This window comes from Homalodisca vitripennis, chromosome 2 (assembly GCF_021130785.1).
Source record: "Homalodisca vitripennis isolate AUS2020 chromosome 2, UT_GWSS_2.1, whole genome shotgun sequence".
NCBI lineage: Eukaryota > Metazoa > Arthropoda > Insecta > Hemiptera > Cicadellidae > Homalodisca > Homalodisca vitripennis.
Genome location: NC_060208.1, coordinates 98,377,276 through 98,403,314, shown reverse-complemented (window position 1 = coordinate 98,403,314; position 26,039 = coordinate 98,377,276). Strand labels below are relative to the sequence as shown.

General features: G+C 33.5%; 1 protein-coding gene across 2 annotated transcripts in view; it reads right to left on the bottom strand.

The window, feature by feature from the left end:
* Window positions 1–26,039, bottom strand: part of LOC124354407 (coiled-coil domain-containing protein 96-like) — a 50,543-nt gene that overhangs the window by 5,359 nt on the left and 19,145 nt on the right. For both annotated transcript variants that reach the window (XM_046804835.1, XM_046804836.1), the window contains exons 4-10: window positions 17,038–17,256; window positions 13,219–13,312; window positions 11,094–11,241; window positions 7,013–7,136; window positions 6,143–6,282; window positions 4,540–4,742; window positions 3,176–3,320 (exon numbers count right to left, since the gene is read on the bottom strand). In XM_046804835.1, coding sequence (XP_046660791.1) covers window positions 3,176–3,320; window positions 4,540–4,742; window positions 6,143–6,282; window positions 7,013–7,136; window positions 11,094–11,241; window positions 13,219–13,312; window positions 17,038–17,256 — 1,073 coding nt within the window. The remainder of the gene's footprint in view (window positions 1–3,175; window positions 3,321–4,539; window positions 4,743–6,142; window positions 6,283–7,012; window positions 7,137–11,093; window positions 11,242–13,218; window positions 13,313–17,037; window positions 17,257–26,039) is intronic.

Genomic DNA, 26,039 nt, shown 5'->3' with positions numbered 1-26,039 from the left:
GTGGCCATTTACATCAAAGATACAGCAAACATTGAGGCAGAAGAGATTAACATATCAGAGCACTGTCTAGAACTTGTATGTGAAGCTGCATTAGCAAAATTTATTATTAAATCACACACAATATATGTGCTTGGAATCTACCGACCACCAGGAGGGCAAGCAAGATTGGCAATGAACACCATCTCTTCTGTTCTTTCATCCATTCAAGCTGAAAATAAATCCCTAGTCTTAATGGGTGATGTTAACTTTGACAGACTTACTGAAAATACTGACAACACACTGTTTGAAGAGGATTTACTGACTTACGGAATCCGACGTCTTCCACTGCCGGCAACTCGAATAACTCACAACTCAAGATCATCCATTGACTGTATATGTACAAACCTATCAGAGGATAAAGTAAGCTTTTCAATTACTGAAACAGGAATATCTGACCATTTAGGACAATCATGTAGCTTCCATCTAGGATTAAAACGTACTCATGAAAATAGAAGCTCATTCAAAAGAATCTACAGTAGGAGAAACCTTGAAAACTTGAAAGCTACACTTGCATTAGAAAACTGGGATTCCGTTCACAATGCCCTTGATGCAGAAGAAGCCTTCAAATCATTTCAAACCATAATGGCTAGAACACTGGATCATGCTTGCCCAAAGAAAAGAACTAGAACAAAACGTAAATCTAAGCTTAAGATCTACTATGATGAAGAAGTTATGATGATGAAAGATGACTTCCTTAGAGCACACTATAAGTATGAAATGACGGGGAATGAAAGCGACAGGATAACAATGATTTCAAAAAAGAAAGCGTATGACATTAAACTTAGAACCCTTAAACGCAACAGTGCCGCTGAACATATAGCTCAATCAAACAACAAGTCCAAAGCTCTTTGGGAGATTATCAATTCAGAAAAACAAAACAAACTATCATGCAGTTCTTTATCGAGTTTAGAAATAGATGGCAAGATAGAAAACAATCCATATCTTATAGCCGAACATCTAAACCTCTACTTCTCACAGATTGCAGACACAACACTTGAAAAATCCTGTAACGAGATTCAAAACAATAACATACTCCCCCTAACTGGAAATGCCTTCACCTTATATCAAGGTGAACCACTAAATCTAACTCCTACTGAATCCAGTGAAGTACTAAGAGTTATTCAGTCACTGAAATTCAAACTCTCTTGTGGTGTTGATGAAATTCCATCGAAAGTAGTAAAACACTGTGCAACACATTTAGCAGCCCCACTTGTAAGCATAATAAATAAATCATTTAATCTTGGCCAATTTCCATCTGGTTTGAAACTCTCCAAAATTTACCCTAAACACAAAAAAGGCTCCACAACCAAAGCAGAAAACTATCGCCCAATTTCACTGATCTCCACCTTTTCAAAGATCATAGAGAAGATTGCACTTTCAAGAATGCTGGTCCACCTTGAACACTATGACCTAATAACAAAAAGTCAGCACGGCTTCCTCAGAGGAAAATCTACAATCAGTGCCATCACAAGCCTTACTGAATACGTCATCGACCAACTTGAAGACAATAATTATGTATCAGCAGTCCTATTAGACTACAGTAAGGCTTTTGACTGCTTGGGGCATGAGCTGATTCTTAAGAAACTGTCCGCACTAGGAATTCAAGGCAGATCAAATGACTGGGTGGCTAGCTATCTCGAGGGACGCAAGCATATTGTTGAAGTAAAGAAAACTGCAAATGGACAAAGCTGTACTTACAGATCCAAAACAGCTCCAGTGAATAGAGGAGTCCCACAGGGCTCAGTATTGGGTCCATTTTTGTTTGTACTTTTTACTAATGATTTTTCACATTATATCAACACTGACAATGTAAAAAACTATTATGTATGCAGATGATACAACCCTTCTTATAAAAAATTACTCCACACTGGGCCTGCATGCAGACATTGTCATATCAACAAACAAAACTCTGCAGTACTGCCTGAAAAATGACCTGGCAATTAACCCAACAAAGACCACCCAAATTAATTTTAGCAGAAGACAAGATCAAGTGCCTAACGTCCAAAACATCACAATACAAAAACAATCAAAACTATTAGGCATAGTGATTGATGGTGATCTTACCTGGACTGATCATATTAACAGTTTGACCAAAAAGCTTGGATCTGGAATCTACGCAGTAAGAAGAATTAAGTGGATAGGAGGACTGCAAGCGGCAAAGACAACTTACCATGCTGTTTTTGAATCCCATATAAGGTATGGTATATCAGTATGGGGAGGAACATCTGCCCATAATCTTAGCAAGATCTTACTCCTCCAAAAAAAGGCAATAAGGACACTGGCAGATCTGGGACCACTTGAAAGCTGCAGAGAAGCTTTTAGGACTTTAAAACTCATGACTGTCATAGCACTGTGCATCTACTCTGTAGTTGTCCAGACAGTTGAAATGGAGTTACCAAGAGCTAAGGATACTCACTCCCACAACACCCGGAGAGCAACTGACTACCTCCTTCCTGGACACCATAATACACAGTACAGCAGGAAACCATCCTACATGGGAAGAAAAATCTTCAACACCCTACCTCTCAACCTGAAAAATCTTGGAGGGAATGAGATGAAGAAAAGCCTTCAAGACTGGCTCATGGAAAGACCCTTTTACACCATGACAGAATTTTTTGACTCTGTAAACAGTACATTGTAAAGCAAGAGACCTGGATTTTAATTCATTGTAAATTTTGACGCCATTACACTTCTTTATGCTGATGTAAATAAAGAATTTTTGACTATTGACTATTGACTATTGACTATTGACTATTGACTATAGTCCATTTTTGCCCCCATCTAATGATGCATTTTACTGTCTTATAATGATTTATAATGAAATTCATAATACAAATAAAAACAATCTTACCCACCATCAACTCCAACCAACTGCTGTTGGAAATAAAAGACATAAAAACAGGATTATTTATAAATGTCCCAGATACTTTGTTTTAAATTAAATGCTGTTGAAAGGATTGCTATTGTTATTGTTAAGGTGTTATGTTTACAAATTTCCAACTACTCAAAATATTCTAGTTATTTTGTAAGTAACTTGACATTCTGGATACTTCTTGATTCTTTAAAGGTTTAATGAACTCAAAAAGTCATCAAGGAATCAAATCCAAGTGTTTCCAAACACTCATGTTTTTGATACCTTATTCAGTTCACATGAGATCCTCTCCAGCCTCATCTGTTCCCGTTCCATCTCCGCCTCTTTGTGTTTCAGCTGTTCTCTCACATTGTTCAGCTTATCATCCATGACTGCCATCTTCTGGTTCACTTCTGTGATCTCAATGTTCCTTTAGAAAAAAGGAAAGACTTAAAACTTCTATAAATACTGCCAATATAGCTCAAACATTGCATATCATGATTTCCACACAATCAGAATATATAAGTGTTAAGTCTAATCATAAAACAAAGTTAATAATTTATTTAGTACAGTAAAACTTTATCAAATTTGTTAGGAACCTCTTTTTACAAGAGGTAAAAATAGGTTTTTTTAAAATATAATAATTTTTTTAGGAAAATTTATAATTTTTAGGATTAAATTCTTGACTTTGAAAAAATACGTAACAAAATAAAAGTTTACTCATATTGAGCATGAGTTTAGCCTACACTATATAAGCAGCATAGACAGTAATGCAAAAATACTGTTAAAAATGTATGGGCATTCGTTACTTCCACCATGTGGCAGGGCACAGGTGCCCAATTTTCACAAACAATTTCTGACATGAACATCTTTTATAATATGCCATGGTTGACCAGTAATTATTATAAACACAAATTAGACATTAACCCAAATTTAGAAAAAAATCTCATCAAGTCTTATAAAAAATTAAGCAATTTTTTACTTCACTAATTTTCCATACACTTAATCATACTTAACTCATCAATCACTTCATGATGATGATTCAGCTTGAATCTCATGAAGCAGAGCCATAATCCAATCATATGCTTTGGATAAGTCACATAGAACTGAAGCTGCACAGTCTTTATCATTTAAAAGCTTAAGAACAAAGTCTTTAATAGAAAACACAGCAGCTATTGTTAATGGTATTTTACAAAAACTAACAGCCGTACACTAAGAACCTTGTGACTAGATAGTTTAAAATTATAGAAAGAAACACCTTTCCAAATATTTTAGATACAACAGGAAGCAAGTCTATTGGGCTATCAAATTTTATTGTTTAATTTACTTAAATGTTCTAGAAAAACAGTCAATTGATTCATTATTAAATTTTCGTGTTTAATTGTTGTTTACATTCTAATTTAGGGTTTTGAATGTTAACAAATACTATTATAAAATAGTGGTTATGTAAGTATACAATTGCAATCCACAAATGAGAACTAAAAATGAGGTTCTGGGTGCACACTCTAGGTATTTTGCAATTGCCTAGCAATTCTATTAAACATCTTATTAATGTAAAACAATCATCCATATACACTAACCATCTGAAGTTAAAAAGTCTCTACATCTAACTCATATAAGCCTCTGTCTTGCAGTAAAAGCTCTCTTACCTCTCAGTTATTTTATCAGTGTAATACTCTTTGAGACTGGACAGCTTTTCATAATCCATCAAGTTGAAGTCCATCCCCATGTGGTCCATCTTCCTTTCCTCTTTCTTAGCATCAATTTTACGCTTCAACTTGATCTGTGCTAGTTTGCACTCAGCAATCTGTCTCCACTGGTTCTCCTGTCTTAATAGCAGGTCCTCCAGGGTCTGCAACACACAGTACTGAGTTAGAAGCTCATGTACGAGTACATATGTACATCTTCCTCTTCTTTCACTGACCCCTTTACAGTTTATGATGTAATATTACGTTCAAAGTGATTGCGTAAAGGTGTACTACGTATGTAATATTGCACATTTTCCTGTTATGTTCTGTTCTCTGTCAAAATATTGCACAAGAAGTATTTCTATGACAACCATGTGTCACACAGGTAGTTCTGACGTTCTCTACTAGATATCAACACTTCCATGGTCCCCTCTGATTTGTATATATATGTACTATATATATATATATATATAAAACAAACATTTTATTACTTGGTTTAGGTAGTTAATAAACCCTGATAAGATGTTAATGACATCCTAATCCTAATGAATCTCCAAAAATTCATGATTCTTGAATTTAGCCTCTTTACTTGATTTGTGCTAGTTTGCAGTCAGCCTCCTATCTGAATAGTAGGTCCTCCATGGTCTGTAACACACAATACTGAGGTAGAAGCCTGTGTGCGAGTACATGTGTTTATCTTCCTCTCATTTTGCTTTGTGACACAAACTAGTCCTTCAATTTTATTTGTGCTATTTGGCATTCAGAATTCTGCCTTTATTGTCCCCTTAGTTTTAACGTTAGAACCTCAGGATCCCCAACACACAATAGTGGGTTTGAAGTTGATTCCTTTAGTACGTATTTCTCTCCTCTTAGTTAGTGACAATGTAGGACTTCAACTACATCTGTGCTATTTTTAAATCAACATTATCTTTGCACTGGCTCTCCTGTGTCAATGTGTGTCAATGGTAGGTCCATCAAGGTCTACAATATACAATGGGGAATGCTCAATGATCAACTGATTTTAGAACAGAGAGAGGGAGTTGAGAATTCCCAAGTGTGGATTTATTGCTTAAGTGATATTGAAGTCCTAACCTCTTTTTAAACAGAAATATAATAGACCACACAAAATTGTATATACAGTACTTGTAAGACATAGTATATATCAAAGTGGTTTAAAAGAAACTGCAGAGGAAGTGTAACCACAACTATTCAGAATCAAATGACCCTGGATCACTGAACAATGTTAACTCAAACATTTTAGACTTAAAATGTCAGTGAAAAATTTTAATCTAAATCTAGACAGTAAAAAAAAAAACGTCAAATACCCACATACATTGTTACAAATAAAAAAGGTTGTAATTACTAGATATCTTACGTTTTACACTAATCTATCACATTTCATTAGATCTACAATCAAGTAGTACTCACATAATTTGGCAAAAAGCTTCTAATTAGATCTAAGATTATTGTTCTGAAATGAAAACAAAAAACATTAGATAGGTACTGTTTTTTAATAATGACTTGCACAAGTATGTACAAAGAAACAATAATAGAAACACACTACCTTATCTTGCTGCACAGTTCGACCAGTTCTAGCATCTATCAACCTGGCAGCTATCTCCTTCTTGTGGTTGACCAACTCTTCCCATCCACTCTTCACTTTGGCATCCAAGTCTCCGTTTACAGACCTCTGCCTCTCCCACTCTACACATCAACGAAAATCGTAGTTTAAAAAATGGTAAAAGGGAGATATTGCCTCTCATATCGGCAGATTTAGAGCAGCTTCCTGGCACGAGCCTCCACCTCACCCACCCACAAGAGAAGAACGTGTAAATTAATGACTTTATTGTTTTTCAAATAGAATATTATTGGACTTTAGTATTTTTAAATTTGCATAATTTTTAATAACATTTCAAAAATTATTAATGTTAGGTTACTGAGCAATTTATGACCATCCTAATTATTATTCTGTGGAAGATCTGAAGCTCCGGCCTAGAACCTTTTGTTACATTACTTCAGGCTTGGCTGATAAATTAGTTTATGTGCTTGATCTAAAATTAAAAATTTTCATATAGGGCAAAAGACACATTGATCATCAATATCCGTTGCCTTGTACATATTAAAATAGTGGTGTCACTCATATTAAATAAATTTTAAAACAAGTATTAATATTGCATTTAAATGATCCTGGTTAAAAAGAAACAATAAGATTGTTTTGTCTCATTCATTTTACAGCTTACAAACATGTACTATATATTTATAAACATATTCTGTGAAGATGTTACATGAGATATCCATGCCCTGTGATTAGACCCACTGTCCGAGAAGATAAAGATCTGCTCATGAAGAGATCAGGTGCTGCCCTATGGGAAGGTGAATGTAAGTGCTTACATAAGAGAAGTTTAATATTTTTGAAATATCAGCACATTATTACCTGTATTGATCCTTTGCTTCTCTTCATTCATCTGTTTGCTACTTTCATAGTACAACATCAATTTTTTGTGATATCTCTGTTCCATGTCTGGGTCTTCTTTAGCATCCGTGAAAACATGATCCATCTGAAATTACACAACAGACATATTCAGCTACTCCTTTCAAACTATCTTCTTTCCTTTGTAAGGTTCGACCATGTGAAAATCACATGACAGCTTTTCAAAGGGTGATAGGAATTAAGACATTTTCAATCGTTATATGTTACAATAAGATATAAAACTAGGATTCAAATTTACCCTCTTGTTCAGGTGTAAAAGACCCTAAGACATTAAAATACTAAAATGTATGACAATGGACTGCCTAATGTTTGGGTGTTACGTGTTTGTGCTCTTGGCTCCTATGCAGTAACATCACTTGGGTCATTCTTTCCATTCTGAACTTCATGCAGTTGATCGGCTATCACTTAATTATTTTAACTTTGAGTGACAGTTTCATTGCCACAATTTTTAATTTTTTAATGTCTTGATGTCTTTTTACAAGTAAAGAAGAGGCTACCAATCCTCAAAATGTAGTGTCATACCTTCTTATAACATACAGGGTGGAAAAAAAAGTATGGAAACGCTTTCACTAATTTTGTAAGGCTTCACTTATACAAATTAAATTTTGTACATCACCACTTGTATTAAGAACCTAGTTTTTGAGACCAGTGGGGACATTTTATCTTTTCAGGGGGTCGGCCCGTGAGGAGTCGGACGAAAATCTTAAATGTAAGTATAGGCCGAGTTTGGTATCAAATTAAAGGTCTAGTAAAGAGAAACTCATTACCGCAAACCGCACTTAAAAAGGTTGACCCTATCCAGAGTAACGGGCCGTTTGAATTTCATAAATAACGTTTGATTAATTATTATTTCTCCGCAATTTCACAGTCTCAAGTAAACTGTTCTGACTGAAAATGGAACACAATTATCCAAAAGAATTTAATTAAAAATTATCTGTGTATTACAAAAAATAACCATACCTTTTAAATGAGGTGCTCAAATTGCTCTCCGAACACTTGTTGGCAATGAGCTAGTCTATTATAAAAACCTACTGCAGTCACATTTTGAAGCATCTCGGGTGTAATTCTTCTTGCTTCTTCTAATAAACAATTTGTCAGCTCCTCAATGTTGGCTGGTTTAGTTTTATACATATTATCTTTTAAGAAGCCCCACAAAAAGAAATCTAGTGGATTAAGATCCGGTGACCTAGCCGGCCACTCAACGGTACCCCTGCGACCAATCCAACGGTTAGGAAACACTTCATCTAACAGATTGCGCTCCCGAAAATAGTAATGGGGCGGTGCTCCACCTTGCTGAAACCATACTGCATTAAATTTTTGCCCCAAGAAGAGCACGCACTGCTGCCAAAATGTTATTTGTCAACATATTGAAATAAATTTTGCCTGTTAGATTTCCATCTATCACAAACGGTCCTACAATGTTATTGTTTATTATTCCAGCCCACATATTCACTTTCTGAGGCCTTTGTGTGTGGCCTTCTATCATCCAGTGTGGATTATGGTCGGCCCAGTAACGGCAATTATGCCTATTAACTTGTCCATTAACAAAGAATGTAGCTTCATCTGAAAACAATATCGAACTTAAAAAATTTTGAATTTCGTCACACTTTCTCATCATTATTTCGCAAAATTCAGTCCTTCGATCAAAATCATCCTCTGAAAGTTCTTGGGTTAGGGTTACTTTAAAAGGGTGATACTTGTTTTTGTGTAAAACATTCAACACTGGGGTATGGCTCATATCAAGATCTTCTGCAGCCACTCTGGCCGAGGTGCTGGGATTTTCAACAAATGTTTGGAGTACATCCAAAGATTTTTGTTCATTTGTTGCCGATTTAGGCCTGCCACTTTTGACTGTTCTAGTTTCTTCAAATCTTTTTACTGTCTTAAACACTGTTGACTTACTAATTGGGGGTCTATCAAGAAAAGTGTCATTAAACAAATGCGCTGTTTCTTCATAGGGACGAACTAGATATCCATACCCACGCATCATAAGCAGCGTGATTCTCTCAAACTCACTAAGTGACATTGCTTTTAAAACTAGTAGAATAAAATGTAAACACTTAAGTAAAAAAATGTATAACTATCGCAGTACCTTCTAGTGAAGACTTTCAACTTTATCTTACATGAACGAAATTATAACGTAGACTAAAAACCAAGCTGATATTAAAAATACAAAACTGTGGAGTTTTGCTGTGACAGTACTGTTTGTATTGCCTAAACCAGTTTATGTTTGCCTGAGATAAAAGGGCTGGAGGGACTGGACCTTGACCTCATGTTGATAAGGAGTTACGGTGGTATTATTGAATACTCTCAGTTTCTTGAAGACAAGACAGGAAAACCCCTATTTACTGTTATCCAACAAATGTAGATGTAAAAAAAAATAATTTTTTTTGGAAATTGTTTTTCAAATTTACATAACCGACATAAAACATACTACTGAAAGTAAATTAGTTACTTCACAAGACAAAATTACTAAACTTCTTTCTCATGAAATTCATACGGCCCGTACTCTGGATAGGGTCAACCTTTTTAAGTGCGGTTTACGGTAATGAGTTTCTCTTTACTAGACCTTTAATTTGATACCAAACTCGGCCTATGCTTACATTTAAGATTTTCGTCCGACTCCTCACGGGCCGTCCCCCTGAAAAGATAAAATGACCCCACTGGTCTCAAAAACTAGGTTCTTAATACAAGTGGTGATGTACAAAATTTAATTTGTATAAGTGAAGCCATACAAAATTAGTGAAAGCGTTTCCATACTTTTTTTCCACCCTGTATAATGATGGCAAATTCTCTAATCCTTTCAAACCTGGATCATTAATAAAAGACTTTAAACAAAGCATACTCAATAACAGAATACCTAACTATCCTTAAAAATTATCCTACTAATTCTCACTGGATTGAAATTTATCTTTATTCATTATTTTTCTATAGAAAATTCAAACTCTTCCTACAAAACTTCCCAGAAATAGGTATTAGGCCTATGCAGTACATGCTCCAACTAAAACACACACATTTAATACCCACATGGTCTTTTAAGGCATCTAGAAGTTTCTAACTTGAGGGAAATTACACACTTTAAAGTTTTTCTTTGTCAAGAATAACGCTTTAACTTTTTAAAACCACTTAAAACTCACTTTAATCCACAAGAAGCAAAATGTCATTTTTTCATTTACACTGTACGCTTATTTTTCTAAACACAACACTGCTCTCACAAAATTAGCACGACTATTGCAGGCAATAGGGAGTGGATAAGAGTTACTACTTTGTTATGGAACAGACTGATTGAGGGCAGACAATGCCATACAATGCAGTCAAACACCATGACAAGTAGTGACTTGTTTCCCTGAGTAAAAACACCAGATACTAGCAGAGCCATAATTAACATTTACTATCACCGGTTTAAATGTGTGCAAACTATTATACTTATTATTCTTGACTTTTACAGGTTATTAAAAACACATATTTACTATCTGCTGTTGTAAGGTTATACATATAAGATAATAAAGTATTAAGGGAGTTTTCAAGAGCAGTGGGGCACAGCCTGGAGGGATTTTTTAAGTACGAATAAACCCATGTATTAACCAGGGACTGTAAGAATGTTGATATGAAATTTCATTACAATCGGTCGAGTAGTTTTTACGTGATTGAGCACACACAAACACACAGGTGCGTGCATGTGCGCACACAAGTACACCGACAGACACCATTAGATTTTTACATAATAGTATAGATTAAAACTAAAAGGTTGTTTCGTTTGGTTAATTTTTTTATTTGCTTGATAAATACTTTGACTTTGCTTAGTTTAAACATTTACCTGATATAGTTATTATTTATTACAACAATTTATATTGAATTATTAATGGCACAGTGTGTATCTGAAGAAGAGATAAGATAGAAAAAGTCTTCTGAATTGCTAGTATACTCATAATTGCAAATTCTCTTTCTCATCTTAGTTTCTCTGACCAATTCAACTTTCTTATATTGAAAAACAACTTAGCCTACCTATTAATAGTTAACCTACCTTCTGTTTCTTAAAATAGTGCATCAGTTTGTTATTAAGGAAGAATGCTTTCTTTTTTACACCCATTTTCTCGATACGAAGTTTTACTAAAGTCTCATATTGTTTTTCGATCTCCGCCCTCTCTTCGATCATCCTGAGTTCTTCTGAACTGCAATCAAATTGATTTCAATGTTTCTTCCAAAATATCGTAAACACACTCTTTAATATGTTAGTTTTAATGGACTGGGATTAATAAGATGCTTAAAAGTAATAAACTTAAATTGAAAAACGTTTCTCATTCTCATGAATGAGCCAAAATATCATGATGTTCACACATTGAAGTTACCTGATGAAAACACTTCAACATTTACTATTGGTCAAAAATGTTTTTAAACTCACACACTATTTTTCTGGATTCCTAATAGTTATTTATGATCTCCAGATGAGGAATCTCTACCTGATCCCTGATATGCTTGAAGCTTATTCAGGATTGCCCTTCATAAAGACAAGAATAACTTACAAAAATTTAATTAAAAGAAAAAATATCTGTAATGAATAACTAATACAGCGGAGTATCAAAGAACTGTTGACGATAAGAGTTATCAGATCAGATTCAATACAGTTCTTCCTTGGGCCAAGAGGAAACCTTTGTACTAAGTACTGATACAGATGGACGGACAACAAAATTTCAAGTAGGCCCTTTTGTATCCTTAATAATTTGCTTAAAGCTTTAATATATAATGTTTACGTAATATGTAATATTATATCATACAATAAAAAAACAAATGATTTTATTTGTTACAATACATAAATAATTAAACATGCTAGTTATGTAAAATTTAAGATTGGTGAACAAATATTTAGTAAACATTCAAATAAGGATTTAGAGTCTTATTTTTATTTTTAATATCACGAGAATTTTAAGAATCAAAGAAGTTTATGTTAGGTTAGTTTTATGTATTTCTTTTAAAGTATGGTACCCATGACACTGACCCTTGTTTAATTTGCTCAACTCCCACAAGTGCCAGGGGTAGATTGATTATCACCACACAAAGCTCTTGCAGTTCAATTTCTGTGATTAACTATCTTTCTTTTCTATTGTTTTGTTTCAAAATAAAAGCTTAAGTGATTTTATTCCATGAACAAATAATATTTGTTACTAGAATGCACTGTTTTACCAATTCAGAAATTGGTAAAAAAATAAGACACTCTAATGAACTATTTTTGATTAATGATAGTTGCAAGAGCCAATCTGATCCAACAATAGCTGATAATATACTAGATAAATCTGTTGTAATTATTTTGATATAATACACTACCTCTTTCATTAAAATCTTTTGGGTCCTTTTATACTACATTGTATCAATTTATTTACATTTTGCTTTACTAGACTGAAATATTGCAACAATTAATACACTTTTTTATAATAAACACGAGAATTTTCTATGCTAAAAATATTAATTCCTGGACTCAGTTGATTACATTTGGCAATAAAATTGAGAATCAAGCTGCCAAATATTAAAAAGATATTTTCTAAAATAATATTAACTATAGGTAATATCAATAAACTTTATGAGCTTTTAACTTTAAAATAAATTGATTTTCATTGCTATTGCTGCTTTGAATATAAAACATTTTGAGAAATTTAAAAATAAAATGATATTGTAAAGTTTGCATTCTGGTTCTGCACAAAAAACAGTCTGTCAAAATGTATTTCTGTCACTTCTTTAGGTTTCATTAATTCAATTCTATTCATAGTCTTCAATGAATTAATGTAAGTTATAATGTCCATTTTGTATATAATTTTAATCAGTAAGTTTATTAACAGACTAGCTCTAAAATATATGTTATTAAATTAGGATTCTTGAAACCAGTTTGATAGTCAATAAATATTGTACTTAGCACAATTTTAACCCAAATATTGCTCAATTATTAGTTTTATATTTATTTGTTATAAATTCGACAGTAAAAAGCTTCTAGTTCGTTTAGAGCATTTAGTGAAACAGCTTTAGCCAAGCAACTTAAAAATTCTTTTTGGTTGACAAAGCAGGCATAAATGGATATCCAAAACTTATATTGCTTCATCTAAATTATGTCTTTGCAGTAAACTGTAACATATTTTGCACTGTAAAATTTGTTATTATACCTTAGAGAAACCTTTGCAGCGTGTCCTTCTTTTCCTTCTTCTTCTTTTCCTCCTTCTTCTTCTAATTCCTCTGTTAGTTTCTCTTCTTCCTTCTCTATTCATGAGGCAAAATATTATATGCAACACCAAGCAAAAATGGTTTAGTAAAACATATTCAGTTAATTAATGATTTGTATTTGACTTACATAAAAGAATTAAACTACCTCATCATTGTTTATTTCTTTTTTTCTCTTCAATCAGTCTTTACATTAATCGATAAAGAGAAATTTTTAAGGCATTGAGCCTTATTGAAGAACTCTTATAAAATATATAAAACAATCAAATATTTTTTCTATTAATTATTAATTCTAGGACAATTTTTAGTCCCGTTTTTTAAATTGGACATACACAAGCAGTTTTTAACTTTCAAATATTCATCACTGAAGGAGCAGATTGAATTTCTCAAGTAAAATGACTATACTTAAAATATATATTTTTTTTATTATAGTATGTTAGAACCTTGTTAATACAAACTAACCAGGACCAAACGTGATTAGACATTAGGGAAAAAACGTATAAAAGGAAATATTTTCGTAATATTTTTTTAATTACAAAAAAACATCTTTTCAACATATTTCCACAAGATAAACACATTATGTATGAACTATAATGTCTACATTTTGGGGAAGAATATTGTATGTTTATGTTGGCGTCAGCTTGGATTACTATTTCCTTACCACAACTGGTCTTACTTATATATCCACATAACTTCAGCCACTGCTGTTTCCTCCTATCACTCAAACCAGACTGACCATCCTAGTGAGATGTTGCTTCTGCATGACTCATAATTGCTGACTGTACTCATCCTTAGCATCACTGTTTTCAGTGTCTTCATGCTTATTCAAGCAGGTTTTAATAAATTGGTTACCAATAAGTGTATCTCAAACTCAATCATTATCTGCTTATGATAAAAGTTATAGATTAAGAATGTAATTTAATTTGCCAGCTGAAGACTGAATTCACTGTTCTAACCTCATTGCTTATGTAGTTCCGATATAGAAGAAAGAGTTGTTTTACATTCAATGAAAGTGGCACATTGAAGGCATATACAGCAACTTTTAAATCTGATTCCTAATCTTTAATACTAATTCCTGATTCTAAAATTTTGATTCATAATACCTTTTATGCCTAATTTTGATCTCATCAGTTGTCAAAACCATCACAAAATTAATTCCTACCGTTCTTAAACATTTGGAAACCATCCGATGATGCAAAAAGTAATCCACCTTTATCTTCATTTTATGGATATTAAATGGACTTCAAGAAAATATTCAATTAATTTTCAAAATTCATTGGCATATATGTATTACTTATACATTATTTTATTATTTATAATAATATACAACCCCCCTCTGCCATGGTAAAAATATTAAAATTTACACATACATACACTTTATAGAGGACATATTTATACAATTATACAAATAATGAGGCAAAAAAAATTTAGTGACCATCTGTTAGTTAATTGATGACTACTACTTAAATATCATTTAAAAACTGCAATAATTTGATTATCATTGAAAGGATTATACACAAAGTATAACATTAATATGTTTTAGGCCAGTATCACATTATGCGTACTTGTTACAGCGTTGGGAACGTGACGACTGAGTTTCAACATGCTTACCATAATAGTAAGTGGAGCTCGTCACATTTGGCATTCAGCCATAGCAACAGCATTTTGAATGTGACACGGAGTGTTTTTGCATTTGCCACAACAATACACTCACCATGATAGTAAGCAGAGCTCGTCACATTTGACATTCAATCACAGCAACAGCGTTTCGAATGTGACAGGGAGTGTTTTTGCAGTTGCCACAACAATACACTCACCATGATAGTAAGCAAAGCTGCTCACATTTGACAATCAGCCACAGAAACATTGTTTTAAACATGACAGGGAGTGTTTTTTGCAGTCACCAGGACAAATACGCTCACCATGATAGTAAGTGGAGATGATCACAATTGACATAAAGCGACATCAACGTTTCGACATGACAGGGAGTGTTTTCGTAGTCGCCAGGACAAATTCACTCACCATGTAACGTATGAAAGCTGTCATATTCATTGTTTTTTTTCACTACATTCACCTCCCAGATCCTAATATTAACTACATTTGGTTATAAAGTACACCATTTTATAACATTTTTTTTTTTTAATTAATGATAATATAGTTTTGCTGCAGTTGTAAAAGAATATGTAATAAGTATTCATCTACTCTTATGAATTCTGTAATTTAAATCTGAAGTTCCCAAAACTAATATATCCACTAAAAACCAAAATGTAATTTTTTGAACAATTGTGATTCTTTCTCTTATTGCATGTATAGGGGAGAGTGTGTGCATATTAGTTCCACAAATTCTTTGTCATTCATCAAATATGAAACATTGGGTGAAGTGAATGTACATCAAGTAGTTTTTTTTTTGCTAATGTTTAACTATTTTTAAGTAGGTTTGATGTAAATGAAAAGTAGTAGTAACTACCCCGTAGATATAGCTTAAATTTCTTTGGATAGGGGTAAATATTGTTTAAAACTTAAGTGAAGTAAGAGTAGTTGCTAGTTTTTCGGTTTAGTTGCATCTTATAATTTTTAACCATTTGTTCAATGACACTTAACTTTTCTTGGCACTTGTTAGTTTTTACCAGGTCTGTTTTGTACGATTAGATATGAAAATTTATCCATATCTGGAAGGATGTGAATAACACTAATGTACAGTTATAATTTAATAAAACAAATTTTATTATAATTTGTGTCTGATGGTCTGCAATTTAATTCAAAACCAAAACAAGGAGCCTTTAAGAGGCCATGAAAAGTGAGGTCTTTCGACATTACATAAGGAGAACCTAGGTTAAGAATTCCTTTACGTTACCTTACATACAATTAAAAATATGTTTTTGAGTGCCTTGATGGTATAAATATCATAATTATTGTTTACTACAGTCCAGATTAAAATGTTTATGAAAGATTCAAATGAAACTTTCTTATGATAATATAACATACTATTGTTTTTCTAAATATCACACTAAAAGCTGTTTTTAAATTTAAAGGCTGGATTAAATCATTTAGAATGGATCTGTTTACAGTACCTATGTGAATAATTCATATTTATACTGTTCTCTATAGAAATGTGATTGTTGTTTTCTAGTTTGCAACTGTGATATAAAAATTTCAACAAAATTATTTTCAGAATTAAAATTCTGAAAATGAAATATTTACAATATATAAAAAAAACTTTCAAAACAAAATACAATAACGTTATGAATATGGTCTACTGCAGAAAAATTACAAAACCAACAATGACACTATGTTTAGTATTCTTGACCTTTTATGCTTATTCTTTACAAATCAGAAAAGCTACCTTTTACCAAGAGTGTAGACAATTTTGAGGAATTGAACAAATTCTCAGAGAAAACTCAAAGAATACTTTCTGAAAGGGTACGTCATGTTACTTTCTGTAAAATTATTAAAAAATATTATAATGTAACAATTTTTGTTTGAAGAAAATTGTTTTATAACATTTTTATAATCAGAAGGAGTAATGATTACTTAAATAAAATAAACTATTCTACTATTAAAATATTAACTACGAGTATAAATTATGAAACTGAAAAAACAACCATTAAAACTCTAATTTTTAGTACTTGAGGTTAACTGTTAATTTAATACATATTGATATTTTCTTATAATATAAATCTGCTAGAGTTCAGAAAACAATTTTTCTGACTATTATGAGAATATTTTTATTTTCAGCCTCTAAAAGGCTGAAACATGCAACAAACCTTCCACAGCCTCCTCAGTCTCCTCTTCCTCCTTGTCTTCGGACTTTCTCTTTTCTTCTTCTGATTCTCTCCTTTCTCCCTCCACCTCTTCTACCGATCTCTTGCCTTCACTTACTTCAACCTCCTCCTCTGGCTCCTTCTCTTTCTCCTCAGTCTGTTTCTTTTTCCGTCTTTTCCGTTTCTTCTTCTCTCCTTCCACATGTTCCTCTCCCTCGCTTTCTGGTAAAAATATTTTCACTAATCTCATTAATCAGTTTGAATTACTCAGTATAAGTATGAGTTTGTAACTTTAGCATTTTGTAAACTTCTAAAAATTTATAAAACTTACAACAATTAAAGGTAATGAATATGAAAGTAAATATTAAAGAAAATACTGTAAAGATTCATTGTAAGCTTGTTAAATTTCAAAACTAATATTCTTAGTTAACTTAAAAAAAGACACAGGAAAAAAGAGGACTATCTCATATTTAGCATTGCTCTTCCTCACTTATAGATAGATCTGTGCAGGAAAATTAGTTAGTAGAATGAGCATTACCATATAATTCAAACATATAAATGTTCTGTATAAATGACATCATTGACTTGTTGCCAGAGAATTTAACCATAAACCTCTTCATGTTTATGGATGACAAAAATCACGTAACCAGACAAAGCAACCAAAAGACACTTTTTCACTAAATTTCGCAATATTTTGATTTATTTTTGAAATTTCATGTAAATTTAATCTACCCAGAACATATTTAATTCATTTAGTCCAGGAAAGTTATATATAAACATATGAGCAATTTCAATGGAAATTTTGTTTATCAGGAATCATTTCTGAATAATATCCTAAATTCAACTAAATCGGCACAAGGGAACACCTCTAAAATTCTATTTTAAAATGGCTGTATTAATAATACTCTTCAGTTTAGATAAGTTAATCAACACTTTCAATGAATGTATTGTTTTATTTTGACTTATAGTTTTAAATAAAATATTGATTACAAATACTTTAATACCTAGAACCTAAAAATAGGTCATAAGATATACAGGGTGAGTGGCTCTTGGAGTGAAAAATTTTTTTGGGTTATAATGCAATGTAAATGTGATACAATGGCGGTTATAAAAAAGTCTAACTCCAAAAATTAGGTCTGAAATGAATTATTTTCAGTTTTTCTAAAAAACCCGTGTGTTTGTACGTAAATCTGCAACGTATAGACATATGTGAGCAAACTACATCATTTTTAGATCCTCCGTTAAATTTTCAATTTGAAAAAGTTATCAGTTCAAACGGTAAGAAAAGAAAATTAAGTTTCAGGTCAATTCAAATGGCAAAGTTGCTAAGTTTCAGAAAAACTGAAATATCATTGAACCCCATCTTTTTACCACACCCTGTACACAAGAATGTGTCAAGTGATATTAATAACTTTGCCATTTAATAGGCTTTAAAATGGTATGCCATATGACCATAGTTAAGTATTCGGTTACCTACTTTTATCGGTTTGAATATTAAAAAACATGCAAGCTACAAAAAGATTAAAACAATTTAATAACAACTGTACTTAATTTTTATGTTTTATAAAACTGCCTCATAAAACAAGGAATTGAAGATCACAAAAAAGTAAAGCAGTTTAAAATAATTTGTGGATGCTAGTTAAGGATTAATGGTCACATCCTTTATCAATGTTTTAATTCCTTATCTTATCACTTTCACCAGTATTGTACATTCATTCCTTATTTTGTTTTGTAAGACCAGTGTCCACATGAATTACTTCTACCTCCAATAAACTATTTTTCTGCTCAATTTAGTCAAGTGTAGGCTGCCATGGAGTTCACTACTGAGAATACGCTGATATGCACTTTATTTACGGGTTTTGTGATGGAAATGCGCGTGCTGCCCAAAGAGAGTATCAAGCTCGCTACCCTGATCGCCGACTTCCCAGTCATTCTGTGTTCTCAAGACTCCATCAACGTCTTGTGGAGGGGGGTACAGTTCACAAAAGACCTAACGAAGTAGGACACATTGTTCATGATGTAGGATTAGATGAATTAGTTCTAAATTCAGTTCGGAATGATCCAGAAGTTAGTAGTAGACAACTTGCTAGAGACGTAGGTGTATCACAATGGAAGGTTTTGGACATTTTGCATAAGAATAAATCCATACCATTTTACGCCTGTTCAAGGTCTGAAAGCAACTGATTATGCTCCTAGAGTACAAATCTGTCGTTGGTTGCTAAACAGAAACACAGAGCAGCATCATTTTTTTTTTCCAAAAATCCTTTGGACTGATGAGTCATTGTTTACAAGAGCAGGAATTTTCAATTGTCATAATATGCACCACTGGATCAACAAAACCCACACCGGACAAGGGAACAATCCTTTCAAACACGTTTTAGTATTAATGTTTGGTGTGGAGTCTTAGGCGACCAATTGATTACCCTCACATATTTGATGGAACTGTAAATGTAACAAACTAATTAGATTTTTTGCAACACGACCTACCTAACCTTCTAGATGGTTTGAACAATGTTGAATGAGACTAGCTTACATTCCAGCAGGATGGAGCCTCTCCACATTTTAATGCAACAGTACGTCAATGGCTGACTGAAAACTATCCCGAGTGGATTGGACGTGGGGGAACTGTCGCATGGCCTGCCCGATCTCCCGACCTTACACCTATGGACTTTTTTGTGTGGGGTTTTTTTAAGCAGGAAGTTTATTCCACCCCAGTAAACTCAGAAGAAGAATTACGAGGCAGAATTGGTCTGACTGTTCAAAGGCTTCGGGAAAAAACTGTCTTTTAAAATGACTGTAGGAGCAATGAGAAAATGAACAAGAGCTTGTGTGAGAAAAGGTCACCATTTTGAGAATGAACTGCAATGATTTTACTTTTAATGTTTTGTGTTTATTAGGTATTCTAATTTTCATTTTTATTGATAATTGATTAAAGTTCCATTATTAAATATCTTTACTAATGCTCAAAAATTATGTTTATTATACCGTCCTATGACTACTCAGTGTTAACTTTTAACCTGTACTGATTTTTTTTAATAGCAAAACACCTAAATAGTTGGTCATATGGCCGATGGTCATATACAAGTACCATATACCCGATGGTACAGGGTGTGGTAAAAAGATGGGGTTCAATGATATTTCAGTTTTTCTGAAACTTAACAACTTTAGTCAATAGTCAATAGTCAAAAATTCTTTATTTACATCAGCATAAAGAAGTGTAATGGCGTCAAAATTTACAATGAATTAAAATCCAGGTCTCTTGCTTTACAATGTACTGTTTACAGAGTCAAAAAATTCTGTCATGGTGTAAAAGGATCTTTCCATGAGCCAGTCTTGAAGGCTTTTCTTCATCTCATTCCCTCCAAGATTTTTCAGGTTGAGAGGTAGGGTGTTGAAGATTTTTCTTCCCATGTAGGATGGTTTCCTGCTGTACCGTGTAGTATGGTGTCCAGGAAGGAGGTAGTCAGTTGCTCTCCGGGTGTTGTGGGAGTGAGTATCCTTAGCTCTTGGTAACTCCATTTCAACTGTCTGAACAACTACAGAGTAGATGTACAGTGCTATGACAGTCATGAGTTTTAAAGTCTTAAAAGCTTCTCTGCAGCTTTCAAGTGGTCCCAGATCTGCCAGTGTCCTTATTGCCTTTTTTTGGAGGAGTAACATCTTGCTAAGATTATGGGCAGATGTTCCTCCCTATACTGATATACCATACCTTATATGGGATTCAAAAACAGCATGGTAAGTTGTCTTTGCCGCTTGCAGTCCTCCTATCCACTTAATTCTTCTTACTGCGTAGATTCCAGATCCAAGCTTTTTGGTCAAACTGTTAATATGATCAGTCCAGGTAAGATCACCATCAATCACTATGCCTAATAGTTTTGATTGTTTTTGTATTGTGATGTTTTGGACGTTAGGCACTTGATCTTGTCTTCTGCTAAAATTAATTTGGGTGGTCTTTGTTGGGTTAATTGCCAGGTCATTTTTCAGGCAGTACTGCAGAGTTTTGTTTGTTGATGTGACAATGTCTGCATGCAGGCCCAGTGTGGAGTCATTTTTTATAAGAAGGGTTGTATCATCTGCATACATAATAGTTTTTACATTGTCAGTGTTGATATAATGTGAAAAATCATTAGTAAAAAGTACAAACAAAAATGGACCCAATACTGAGCCCTGTGGGAATCCTCTATTCACTGGAGCTGTTTTGGATCTGTAAGTACAGCTTTGTCCATTTGCAGTTTTCTTTACTTCAACAATATGCTTGCGTCCCTCGAGATAGCTAGCCACCCAGTCATTTGCTCTGCCTTGAATTCCTAGTGCGGACAGTTTCTTAAGAATCAGCTCATGCCCCAAGCAGTCAAAAGCCTTACTGTAGTCTAATAGGACTGCTGATACATAATTATTGTCTTCAAGTTGGTCGATGACGTATTCAGTAAGGCTTGTGATGGCACTGATTGTAGATTTTCCTCTGAGGAAGCCGTGCTGACTTTTTGTTATTAGGTCATAGTGTTCAAGGTGGACCAGCATTCTTGAAAGTGCAATCTTCTCTATGATCTTTGAAAAGGTGGAGATCAGTGAAATTGGGCGATAGTTTTCTGCTTTGGTTGTGGAGCCTTTTTTGTGTTTAGGGTAAATTTTGGAGAGTTTCAAACCAGATGGAAATTGGCCAAGATTAAATGATTTATTTATTATGCTTACAAATGGGGCTGCTAAATGTGTTGCACAGTGTTTTACTACTTTCGATGGAATTTCATCAACACCACAAGAGAGTTTGAATTTCAGTGACTGAATAACTCTTAGTACTTCACTGGATTCAGTAGGAGTTAGATTTAGTGGTTCACCTTGATATAAGGTGAAGGCATTTCCAGTTAGGGGGAGTATGTTATTGTTTTGAATCACTTTACAGGATTTTTCAAGTGTTGTGTCTGCAATCTGTGAGAAGTAGAGGTTTAGATGTTCGGCTATAAGATATGGATTGTTTTCTATCTTGCCATCTATTTCTAAACTCGATAAAGAACTGCATGATAGTTTGTTTTGTTTTTCTGAATTGATAATCTCCCAAAGAGCTTTGGACTTGTTGTTTGATTGAGCTATATGTTCAGCGGCACTGTTGCGTTTAAGGGTTCTAAGTTTAATGTCATACGCTTTCTTTTTTGAAATCATTGTTATCCTGTCGCTTTCATTCCCCGTCATTTCATACTTATAGTGTGCTCTAAGGAAGTCATCTTTCATCATCATAACTTCTTCATCATAGTAGATCTTAAGCTTAGATTTACGTTTTGTTCTAGTTCTTTTCTTTGGGCAAGCATGATCCAGTGTTCTAGCCATTATGGTTTGAAATGATTTGAAGGCTTCTTCTGCATCAAGGGCATTGTGAACGGAATCCCAGTTTTCTAATGCAAGTGTAGCTTTCAAGTTTTCAAGGTTTCTCCTACTGTAGATTCTTTTGAATGAGCTTCTATTTTCATGAGTACGTTTTAATCCTAGATGGAAGCTACATGATTGTCCTAAATGGTCAGATATTCCTGTTTCAGTAATTGAAAAGCTTACTTTATCCTCTGATAGGTTTGTACATATACAGTCAATGGATGATCTTGAGTTGTGAGTTATTCGAGTTGCCGGCAGTGGAAGACGTCGGATTCCGTAAGTCAGTAAATCCTCTTCAAACAGTGTGTTGTCAGTATTTTCAGTAAGTCTGTCAAAGTTAATATCACCCATTAAGACTAGGGATTTATTTTCAGCTTGAATGGATGAAAGAACAGAAGAGATGGTGTTCATTGCCAATCTTGCTTGCCCTCCTGGTGGTCGGTAGATTCCAAGCACATATATTGTGTGTGATTTAATAATAAATTTTGCTAATGCAGCTTCACATACAAGTTCTAGACAGTGCTCTGATATGTTAATCTCTTCTGCTTCAATGTTTGCTGTATCTTTGATGTAAATGGCCACTCCACCTAATTTGTGATCTTCCCGACAAAACTTTGTAACCAATGAATAACCATCAAATTTTGTTAGTAACAGGTTGTTAGTATTTAATCCATGTTCAGTTATTATTAAAATGGTTGGGTTATCAGTATTTAAAATGTGGTTAAGCCTATCTACTTTCTTAGATAGTCCTCTTACATTTTGATGGTAAATTATGAAGTCGTTTTGTACTGTTTTTTTAGTAGGTTGGAGTTCAGAAAAATTTGACACTTTTTTTTTTTAGGTTCTTTCAGAAACTTTGCCATTTGAATCTACCTGAAGCTTAATTTTCTTTTCTTACTGTTTAAACCGATAACTTTTTCAAATTCAAAATTTAATGGAGAATCTAAAAATTATGTAGTTTGATCACATATCTCTATACATTGCAGATTTACGTACAAAAACACGGGTTTTTTAGAAAAACTGAAAATAATTCATTTCAGACCTAATTTTTGGAGTTACTTTTTTATAACCACCATTGTATCACATTTACATTGCATTATAACCCAAAAAATTTTGTCACACCAAGAGCCACTCACCCTTTATAAATGCAAGCTTTTAATTGTTATAATGCATGGCACCATTTTCATGGTTGCATGTCTGCAGCATCATTAACTGTGTATTACAACAGTTTTTTCTCTCTCTCTCTCCTAGGAGAGAAGCTTAGAAATTGCACCTAGTCCTATAAGGACCTTTGAGCTGCTTCTGGAGTAACAGAATATTCTGGATGGGTAAGGTTGGAGGTAGGGGCCGCCTCCTATCGAGATCCATGAATTTAGGGCACTAATCTTAAGACATGCCGCCTCGAAAGAAGGGGAGGCCAGCTCTGAACCAGCCTCTCCAGTCAAAGCAGGCAGGAGGTAGCACACCCTTATTTTGAGGCTAGTAAGAACCTTTGACTCTTACGGAATGAACCCCACCTACTCCAACAGTCATCCTCCGCAGTACACTAGACCTATCGAATTACCCTTGCACCCCAGAATCTTGACATTTGTGGTTAGTGATGTGCCGCTCCTAGACATCCATAAGGTTGCCCAGATTTAAGTGACACATCAGTTTTTGCTGTGCCCAGTGGTAGGTTCAACTGGAAGGTATAAACCAGCCAGGAGTGATCCCTGCTGGGTTATTACAACAGGTACATCTACTTTATTTACTGACATGTTATCACTTTTTATTATTCTTTAAAAATGATTTACATAATATTTAATTTTTGACGTTATTAAGCTTTAAAAATTCAACCAACTGTGCTATCTTGAAATGTAAATCAGTAATCTAATATTAATTTTTCTCTTGTTTTGATTTTGCAATAACAATATTGTATCAAATTTGAATTTTTATCTTTGTTGGTTTCTGAAGTAAAAAATAAAATCTGACAAACAGACACAGTCAGGCGGATGTATGTATATTAATTTTTGATTCACCTTGACTTAAATATATTCAATATATCAAGACTTAAATATTCACCTTGATTACCAGAGACTTCATAAACACCCAGTGCACAACTCTACTGATCTAAGAATCTTATAATCATCCATACAAAAATCACAACTTTGTCATTCATCTTCAATGTTTGCATAGTACTCACAACCTGAAGTAAGTTTATTACTGTTGCGACCAACTCTTTGACACTGCCACACCCCCTTTTCACTAACAAGGTGAGTAGCAGGGCAGTCCATTATGTTTACATCCACATGTAGGGTAACACAGTTTGCCTTGGAAGAGCAACTTATCAAGTTAAATAGATCATCTTTCTTTCTTTTTCTTCAAGGGGAGGAATAAGTATAAAAATGTATACACATTTTAATAGATGATAGTAAATGTTTGTTATTTATCTGTCAAAGTCAATTAAAACTTTACAAATGTTACAAGCAAAAGCTCTATTTTGTCTAAATTTGTTTTTATTGGGATTCTAGTCAACAACAGTAAAATGCCATCATTTATTAAATCATAACTGTATTAACTGAAAAGTTAAAGACTTCAACTTTAGTCTCCCTTTAGACCTACGATTTCTCCACATTGTCCTAAAGTAGTTCAATTGTTATTGAAATCTTTGGAGCTATTTAATAAATTATCATGAAATATTGGAGATAAATTTCAGAGGTACCTATAAAACCAGATTCACTTTCCAAAAAAATTAGTTTGTTGTCGCTATTTTTTCAGCTAACATTAAATGATGTTTACTCCGTCAGTTTACAGATTGACTTACAGCCCTACAACAGAAGCAATGATTTTCTGTCAGCCTCTTCAATATCTGCATATTTCAAACAAAATATATTTGAAAACTGTACACAGCTCAGGCTTCTTCATTAGTTTAAGGAATGTTATAGTTTCTCTATAAAAAAAATCTGGATGTTGTATGACAACCTGTTCAGCATACAGAAACATAAGAAAAACTGCTATTAAAATAAAAATTGCTAGAAAAATAGTCAGATCCCTTGCATAATGGCCTCATCAACTGACCCTAGTTTGGCAGAAAGATCCTTACTGAGCAAAGCTTCGATAATAGCGCTTATTATAGTAAGTATTTGGTAAATAAATTCAAAGTATTCTCCTCAGTGAGGTCAGTTGGTGATGGATATACATCACCTCAAGACATTTTGAACAATTTGACATCAGTTCTAATTATCTTTCTGCTGATTGTATTAGGTAAATTTTGGTGTCACAATCCTTTGACTTTGCATGGTGACTTCAAATAATGTCATTAGTTATCTTACGCAGCATCACTGTACCCACGGCTCTTCCCCATAATTATTCTCCCTGTGTTCATCAAGAAGCTTTCTCTCAATATACATAATATAGAAGGCAAAGCTTTAAATTCCTTCAAAATATTACTCTTTTAATGATAAGAAATTCCTCTTCATCATGCTTTTCAGAGTATTCATAGGTAAAAAGGAATATTGTTTTTTATTTATGCAGTTTTTACAGGACAAAAAATGTTACTGCACAATTTGTTGTAGATGCAGTAAGCAGCGAAAGGATTGCCATAGTTATATTGTATGAGCCCCCTTACTGCATGTGACAACTTATCACTTGTTCACAGCGTTTTT